We start from the raw sequence: 10243 nt of genomic DNA, 5'->3' as shown, positions 1-10243 counted from the left end.
AGGTGTAGTAGAGTATAAAGTACTATAGTTACCTCTGAGGTGTAGTAGAGTATAAAGTACTATAGTAACCTCTGAGATGTAGTAGAGTATAAAGTACTATAGTTACCTCTGAGGTGTAGTAGAGTATAAAGTACTATAGTTACCTCTGAGATGTAGTAGAGTATAAAGTACTATAGTAACCTCTGAGATGTAGTAGAGTATAAAGTACTATAGTTACCTCTGAGATGTAGTAGAGTATAAAGTACTATAGTTACCTCTGAGATGTAGTAGAGTATAAAGTACTATAGTTACCTCTGAGATGTAGTAGAGTATAAAGTACTATAGTAACCTCTGAGATGTAGTAGAGTATAAAGTACTATAGTAACCTCTGAGATGTAGTAGAGTATAAAGTACTATAGTTACCTCTGAGATGTAGTAGAGTATAAAGTACTATAGTAACCTCTGAGATGTAGTAGAGTATAAAGTACTATAGTTACCTCTGAGGTGTAGTAGAGTATAAAGTACTATAGTTACCTCTGAGGTGTAGTAGAGTATAAAGTACTATAGTAACCTCTGAGGTGTAGTAGAGTATAAAGTACTATAGTAACCTCTGAGGTGTAGTAGAGTATAAAGTACTATAGTAACCTCTGAGGTGTAGTAGAGTATAAAGTACTATAGTAACCTCTGAGGTGTAGTAGAGTATAAAGTACTATAGATACCTCTGAGATGTAGTAGAGTATAAAGTACTATAGTAACCTCTGAGATGTAGTAGAGTATAAAGTACTATAGTAACCTCTGAGATGTAGTAGAGTATAAAGTACTATAGTTACCTCTGAGATGTAGTAGAGTATAAAGTACTATAGTAACCTCTGAGATGTAGTAGAGTATAAAGTACTATAGTTACCTCTGAGATGTAGTAGAGTATAAAGTACTATAGATACCTCTGAGATGTAGTAGAGTATAAAGTACTATAGTAACCTCTGAGATGTAGTAGAGTATAAAGTACTATAGTTACCTCTGAGATGTAGTAGAGTATAAAGTACTATAGTAACCTCTGAGATGTAGTAGAGTATAAAGTACTATAGTAACCTCTGAGATGTAGTAGAGTATAAAGTACTATAGTAACCTCTGAGGTGTAGTAGAGTATAAAGTACTATAGTTACCTCTGAGGTGTAGTAGAGTATAAAGTACTATAGTAACCTCTGAGATGTAGTAGAGTATAAAGTACTATAGTAACCTCTGAGATGTAGTAGAGTATAAAGTACTATAGTTACCTCTGAGATGTAGTAGAGTATAAAGTACTATAGTAACCTCTGAGATGTAGTAGAGTATAAAGTACTATAGTTACCTCTGAGGTGTAGTAGAGTATAAAGTACTATAGTTACCTCTGAGGTGTAGTAGAGTATAAAGTACTATAGTTACCTCTGAGGTGTAGTAGAGTATAAAGTACTATAGTAACCTCTGAGATGTAGTAGAGTATAAAGTACTATAGTAACCTCTGAGATGTAGAAGAGTATAAAGTACTATAGTAACCTCTGAGATGTAGTAGAGTATAAAGTACTATAGTAACCTCTGAGATGTAGTAGAGTATAAAGTACTATAGTAACCTCTGAGATGTAGAAGAGTATAAAGTACTATAGTAACCTCTGAGATGTAGTAGAGTATAAAGTACTATAGTAACCTCTGAGATGTAGAAGAGTATAAAGTACTATAGTAACCTCTGAGATGTAGTAGAGTATAAAGTACTATAGTAACCTCTGAGATGTAGTAGAGTATAAAGTACTATAGTAACCTCTGAGATGTAGAAGAGTATAAAGTACTATAGTAACCTCTGAGATGTAGTAGAGTATAAAGTACTATAGTTACCTCTGAGATGTAGTAGAGTATAAAGTACTATAGTTACCTTTGAGATGTAGTAGAGTATAAAGTACTATAGTTACCTCTGAGGTGTAGTAGAGTATAAAGTACTATAGTTACCTCTGAGATGTAGTAGAGTATAAAGTACTATAGTTACCTCTGAGATGTAGTAGAGTATAAAGTACTATAGTTACCTCTGAGATGTAGTAGAGTATAAAGTACTATAGTAACCTCTGAGATGTAGTAGAGTATAAAGTACTATAGTAACCTCTGAGATGTAGTAGAGTATAAAGTACTATAGTTACCTCTGAGGTGTAGTAGAGTATAAAGTACTATAGTTACCTCTGAGATGTAGTAGAGTATAAAGTACTATAGTTACCTCTGAGATGTAGTAGAGTATAAAGTACTATAGTAACCTCTGAGGTGTAGTAGAGTATAAAGTACTATAGTTACCTCTGAGATGTAGTAGAGTATAAAGTACTATAGTAACCTCTGAGATGTAGTAGAGTATAAAGTACTATAGTTACCTCTGAGATGTAGTAGAGTATAAAGTACTATAGTTACCTCTGAGATGTAGTAGAGTATAAAGTACTATAGTTACCTCTGAGATGTAGTAGAGTATAAAGTACTATAGTAACCTCTGAGATGTAGTAGAGTATAAAGTACTATTCTGAGATGTAGTAGAGTATAAAGTACTATAGTTACCTCTGAGATGTAGTAGAGTATAAAGTACTATAGTAACCTCTGAGATGTAGTAGAGTATAAAGTACTATAGTTACCTCTGAGGTGTAGTAGAGTATAAAGTACTATAGTTACCTCTGAGGTGTAGTAGAGTATAAAGTACTATAGTAACCTCTGAGGTGTAGTAGAGTATAAAGTACTATAGTAACCTCTGAGGTGTAGTAGAGTATAAAGTACTATAGTTACCTCTGAGGTGTAGTAGAGTATAAAGTACTATAGTAACCTCTGAGATGTAGTAGAGTATAAAGTACTATAGTAACCTCTGAGGTGTAGTAGAGTATAAAGAAAGACTACTATAGTTACCTCTGAGGATGTAGTAGAGTATAAAGTACTATAGTTACCTCTGAGATGTAGTAGAGTATAAAGTACTATAGTTACCTCTGAGGTGTAGTAGAGTATAAAGTACTATAGTTACCTCTGAGATGTAGTAGAGTATAAAGTACTATAGTAACCTCTGAGATGTAGTAGAGTATAAAGTACTATAGTTACCTCTGAGATGTAGTAGAGTATAAAGTACTATAGTTACCTCTGAGATGTAGTAGAGTATAAAGTACTATAGTTACCTCTGAGATGTAGTAGAGTATAAAGTACTATAGTAACCTCTGAGATGTAGTAGAGTATAAAGTACTATAGTAACCTCTGAGATGTAGTAGAGTATAAAGTACTATAGTTACCTCTGAGATGTAGTAGAGTATAAAGTACTATAGTAACCTCTGAGATGTAGTAGAGTATAAAGTACTATAGTTACCTCTGAGGTGTAGTAGAGTATAAAGTACTATAGTTACCTCTGAGGTGTAGTAGAGTATAAAGTACTATAGTAACCTCTGAGGTGTAGTAGAGTATAAAGTACTATAGTAACCTCTGAGGTGTAGTAGAGTATAAAGTACTATAGTTACCTCTGAGGTGTAGTAGAGTATAAAGTACTATAGTTACCTCTGAGGTGTAGTAGAGTATAAAGTACTATAGTAACCTCTGAGGTGTAGTAGAGTATAAAGTACTATAGTAACCTCTGAGATGTAGTAGAGTATAAAGTACTATAGTAACCTCTGAGGTGTAGTAGAGTATAAAGTACTATAGTTACCTCTGAGGTGTAGTAGAGTATAAAGTACTATAGTTACCTCTGAGATGTAGTAGAGTATAAAGTACTATAGTAACCTCTGAGGTGTAGTAGAGTATAAAGTACTATAGTAACCTCTGAGATGTAGTAGAGTATAAAGTACTATAGTTACCTCTGAGGTGTAGTAGAGTATAAAGTACTATAGTTACCTCTGAGGTGTAGTAGAGTATAAAGTACTATAGTAACCTCTGAGATGTAGTAGAGTATAAAGTACTATAGTAACCTCTGAGGTGTAGTAGAGTATAAAGTACTATAGTTACCTCTGAGATGTAGTAGAGTATAAAGTACTATAGTAACCTCTGAGGTGTAGTAGAGTATAAAGTACTATAGTTACCTCTGAGGTGTAGTAGAGTATAAAGTACTATAGTTACCTCTGAGGTGTAGTAGAGTATAAAGTACTATAGTTACCTCTGAGATGTAGTAGAGTATAAAGTACTATAGTTACCTCTGAGATGTAGTAGAGTATAAAGTACTATAGTAACCTCTGAGATGTAGTAGAGTATAAAGTACTATAGTTACCTCTGAGATGTAGTAGAGTATAAAGTACTATAGTTACCTCTGAGATGTAGTAGAGTATAAAGTACTATAGTTACCTCTGAGGTGTAGTAGAGTATAAAGTACTATAGTTACCTCTGAGATGTAGTAGAGTATAAAGTACTATAGTTACCTCTGAGATGTAGTAGAGTATAAAGTACTATAGTAACCTCTGAGATGTAGTAGAGTATAAAGTACTATAGTTACCTCTGAGGTGTAGTAGAGTATAAAGTACTATAGTTACCTCTGAGATGTAGTAGAGTATAAAGTACTATAGTTACCTCTGAGATGTAGTAGAGTATAAAGTACTATAGTTACCTCTGAGGTGTAGTAGAGTATAAAGTACTATAGTTACCTCTGAGATGTAGTAGAGTATAAAGTACTATAGTTACCTCTGAGGTGTAGTAGAGTATAAAGTACTATAGTTACCTCTGAGATGTAGTAGAGTATAAAGTACTATAGTTACCTCTGAGATGTAGTAGAGTATAAAGTACTATAGTTACCTCTGAGATGTAGTAGAGTATAAAGTACTATAGTAACCTCTGAGATGTAGTAGAGTATAAAGTACTATAGTTACCTCTGAGATGTAGTAGAGTATAAAGTACTATAGTTACCTACATGGAGGTACTCCAGTAGAGTAAGGTAAATGTACTTAGTTACTGTGTCACACTGCCTGTTACCTGTCAAATGTTTTTCCAGGTGAGTTTCAGGTATTTATATAAAAAGTGAACATGTCAGGATGAAAACTCAGAGTTCAGAAATCACTCTGGTTTTAATCAGAAAGTGAAATGTTGAGCAGTTAAACAGCCAGACGGGCTGGTTAACTGGTTATCTGGTTAACTGGTTATCTGGTTAACTGGTTATCTGGTTATCTGGTTAACTGGTTAACTGGTTATCTGGTTAACTGGTTATCTGGTTAACTGGTTATCTGGTTATCTGGTTAACTGGTTAACTGGTTAACTGGTTATCTGGTTAACTGGTTATCTGGTTATCTGGTTAACTGGTTAACTGGTTATCTGGTTAACTGGTTATCTGGTTAACTGGTTATCTGGTTATCTGCTAACTGTTTGGCTGGTTCACTGGTTGGCTGGTTATCTGGTTAGCTGGTTGGCTGGTTAACTGGTTGGCTGGTTATCTGTTTAGCAGGTTAACTGGTTAGCTGGTTGGCTGGTTTACTGGTTAGCTGGTTATCTGTTTAGCTGGTTATCTGGTTGGCTGGCTAACTGGTTGGCTGGTTTACTGGTTATCTGGTTATCTGGTTAGCTGGTTTACTGGTTAGCTGGTTATCTGGTTGGCTGGCTAACTGGTTATCTGGTTATCTGGTTGGCTGGTTAGCTGGTTGGCTGGTTGGCTGGCTAACTGGTTGGCTGGTTATCTGGTTATCTGGTTATCTGGTTGGCTGGTTAGATGGTTAACTGGTTATCTGGTTGGCTGGCTAACTGGTTATCTGGTTGGCTGGTTATCTGGTTGGCTGGTTAACTGGTTGGCTGGTTATCTGTTTATCTGGTTGGCTGGTTATCTGGTTGGCTGGTTATCTGTTTATCTGGTTATCTGGTTGGCTGGTTATCTGGTTGGCTGGTTATCTGGTTGGCTGGCTAACTGGTTAACTGGTTATCTGGTTATCTGGTTGGCTGGTTAGCTGGTTATCTGGTTGGCTGGTTAACTGGTTATCCGGTTATCTGGTTGGCTGGTTATCTGTTTATCTGGTTATCTGGTTGGCTGGTTATCTGGTTGGCTGGTTATCTGGTTGGCTGGTTATCTGGTTATCTGGTTGGCTGGTTATCTGGTTGGCTGGTTATCTGGTTATCTGGTTGGCTGGTTATCTGGTTGGCTGGTTATCTGGTTATCTGGTTGGCTGGTTATCTGGTTGGCTGGTTATCTGGTTGGCTGGTTGGCTGGTTCACTGGTTATCTGGTTGGCTGGTTATCTGGTTGGCTGGTTATCTGGTTATCTGGTTGGCTGGTTATCTGGTTGGCTGGTTATCTGGTTATCTGGTTGGCTGGTTATCTGGTTATCTGGTTATCTGGTTGGCTGGTTATCTGGTTGGCTGGTTATCTGGTTATCTGGTTAACTGCCAGTGAAACAGGAAGATGTGATGAGATGTGGTGAACTAGTGGAACTGGTGTTTCAGCCTGTAGACATTAAACACAGAGCTGACACAGCAGGTTAGCTAGTTGAAGGCTAGCTGGTGTTAGCCTGTGTTAGCCTGTGTTAGCCTGTGTTAGCCTGTGTTAGCCTGGGTTAGTTAGCAGTGAGAGGTGTTGTTTAGTGTTAGCTGTGTGCTAACAGGCTAGCCTCAACGGGCTAGCTCTGCCTGGATAATAATAACAGCTAGTTAGCCGTTAGCTAACCTGTTAGCATGCTAGCTGTGTTAGCCTGTGTGTTGGTGAACCAGCCGGGCTCTCTCTCTGGGTCAGGGTTTAACTGGACCCTACTGATCCCGGCCGGCTGCCCGGGTCTCTGGTGCCGGTGCCCGGTCCCCGGTCCCCGGTGCCCGGTGCCGGTCCCGGTACTGAGCCTACCTTTCTGTATCCTGAGCTGGGCCGCGCTGGCTTTCTTGCCCCCGGCTCCGGTCCGGTTCCCTCCAGCAGACTCCTCGTCCTTCTTCTGCTGCTTCAGAGAAAACAGCTTAATCATCTTCACTGTTGGTGGACCAGCTGCTGCTGCCGGTCTGTCGCTGAGCCGGTCTGTCGGTGCCCGGTGGAGTCTAACGGGGAGGCGGTTCAGTCCTAACTGCACCGGGATGTTGATGGAACCGGAACCGGTTAGTCTCTACTATCAACTCCTCTCACTGAGACGATGCTAGCAGCTACTGCTACTGCTACAGCTAGCCTAGCATGCTAGCTGACAGGAGGGAGGGAGGAGGAGGAGGTTCACTATGACAACACTCTGTTATCACTATATACAATATACACTCTGTTATCACTATATACAATATACACTCTGTTATCACTATATACAATATACACTCTGTTATCACTATATACAATATACACACTCTGTTATCACTATATACAATATACACACTCTGTTATCACTATATACAATATACACACTCTGTTATCACTATATACAATATACACTCTGTTATCACTATATACAATATACACTCTGTTATCACTATATACAATATACACTCTCTGTTATCACTATATACAATATACACTCTCTGTTATCACTATATACAATATACACTCTGTTATCACTATATACAATATACACACTCTGTTATCACTATATACAATATACACTCTGTTATCACTATATACAATATACACTCTGTTATCACTATATACAATATACACACTGTTATCACTATATACAATATACACTCTGTTATCACTATATACAATATACACTCTGTTATCACTATATACAATATACACTCTGTTATCACTATATACAATATACACTCTGTTATCACTATATACAATATACACTCTCTGTTATCACTATATACAATATACACTCTCTGTTATCACTATATACAATATACACTCTGTTATCACTATATACAATATACACACTCTGTTATCACTATATACAATATACACTCTGTTATCACTATATACAATATACACTCTGTTATCACTATATACAATATACACTCTGTTATCACTATATACAATATACACTCTGTTATCACTATATACAATATACACTCTGTTATCACTATATACAATATACACTCTGTTATCACTATATACAATATACACTCTGTTATCACTATATACAATATACACTCTGTTATCACTATATACAATATACACTCTGTTATCACTATATACAATATACACTCTCTGTTATCACTATATACAATATACACTCTGTTATCACTATATACAATATACACTCTGTTATCACTATATACAATATACACTCTGTTATCACTATATACAATATACACTCTGTTATCACTATATACAATATACACTCTGTTATCACTATATACAATATACACTCTCTGTTATCACTATATACAATATACACTCTCTGTTATCACTATATACAATATACACTCTGTTATCACTATATACAATATACACTCTGTTATCACTATATACAATATACACTCTCTGTTATCACTATATACAATATACACTCTGTTATCACTATATACAATATACACTCTCTGTTATCACTATATACAATATACACTCTGTTATCACTATATACAATATACACTCTCTGTTATCACTATATACAATATACACTCTCTGTTATCACTATATACAATATACACTCTGTTATCACTATATACAATATACACTCTGTTATCACTATATACAATATACACTCTGTTATCACTATATACAATATACACTCTGTTATCACTATATACAATATACACTCTGTTATCACTATATACAATATACACTCTGTTATCACTATATACAATATACACTCTGTTATCACTATATACAATATACACTCTGTTATCACTATATACAATATACACTCTCTGTTATCACTATATACAATATACACTCTGTTATCACTATATACAATATACACTCTGTTATCACTATATACAATATACACTCTGTTATCACTATATACAATATACACTCTGTTATCACTATATACAATATACACTCTCTGTTATCACTATATACAATATACACTCTGTTATCACTATATACAATATACACTCTGTTATCACTATATACAATATACACTCTGTTATCACTATATACAATATACACTCTGTTATCACTATATACAATATACACTCTGTTATCACTATATACAATATACACTCTCGTTATCACTATATACAATATACACTCTCTGTTATCACTATATACAATATACACTCTGTTATCACTATATACAATATACACTCTGTTATCACTATATACAATATACACTCTCTGTTATCACTATATACAATATACACTCTGTTATCACTATATACAATATACACTCTCTGTTATCACTATATACAATATACACTCTGTTATCACTATATACAATATACACTCTCTGTTATCACTATATACAATATACACTCTCTTACACTCTGTTATCACTATATACAATATACACTCTGTTATCACTATATACAATATACACTCTGTTATCACTATATACAATATACACTCTGTTATCACTATATACAATATACACTCTGTTATCACTATATACAATATACACTCTGTTATCACTATATACAATATACACTCTCTGTTATCACTATATACAATATACACTCTGTTATCACTATATACAATATACACTCTGTTATCACTATATACAATATACACTCTGTTATCACTATATACAATATACACTCTGTTATCACTATATACAATATACACTCTGTTATCACTATATACAATATACACTCTCTGTTATCACTATATACAATATACACTCTGTTATCACTATATACAATATACACTCTCTGTTATCACTATATACAATATACACTCTGTTATCACTATATACAATATACACTCTGTTATCACTATATACAATATACACTCTGTTATCACTATATACAATATACACTCTGTTATCACTATATACAATATACACTCTGTTATCACTATATACAATATACACTCTCTGTTATCACTATATACAATATACACTCTGTTATCACTATATACAATATACACTCTCTGTTATCACTATATACAATATACACTCTGTTATCACTATATACAATATACACTCTCTGTTATCACTATATACAATATACACTCTGTTATCACTATATACAATATACACTCTCTGTTATCACTATATACAATATACACTCTGTTATCACTATATACAATATACACTCTGTTATCACTATATACAATATACACTCTGTTATCACTATATACAATATACACTCTGTTATCACTATATACAATATACACTCTGTTATCACTATATACAATATACACTCTCTGTTATCACTATATACAATATACACTCTGTTATCACTATATACAATATACACTCTGTTATCACTATATACAATATACACTCTGTTATCACTATATACAATATACACTCTGT

At 34.6% G+C, this 10243-nt stretch overlaps 1 protein-coding gene across 2 annotated transcripts in view; it reads right to left on the bottom strand.

Moving 5' to 3' along the window:
- ube2m (ubiquitin conjugating enzyme E2 M) overlaps positions 1-7072 on the bottom strand; it is a 14609-nt gene extending 7537 nt beyond the window's left edge. For both annotated transcript variants that reach the window (XM_074657155.1, XM_074657157.1), the window contains exon 1: positions 6751-7072. In XM_074657155.1, coding sequence (XP_074513256.1) covers positions 6751-6865 — 115 coding nt within the window. In that variant the 5' untranslated portion in view covers positions 6866-7072. The remainder of the gene's footprint in view (positions 1-6750) is intronic.
- Positions 7073-10243: the final 3171 nt, after the last annotated feature.

This window comes from Sebastes fasciatus, chromosome 13, assembly GCF_043250625.1.
Source record: "Sebastes fasciatus isolate fSebFas1 chromosome 13, fSebFas1.pri, whole genome shotgun sequence".
NCBI classification, from domain to species: domain Eukaryota; kingdom Metazoa; phylum Chordata; class Actinopteri; order Perciformes; family Sebastidae; genus Sebastes; species Sebastes fasciatus.
This window is presented reverse-complemented; position numbering and strand designations above follow the sequence as displayed.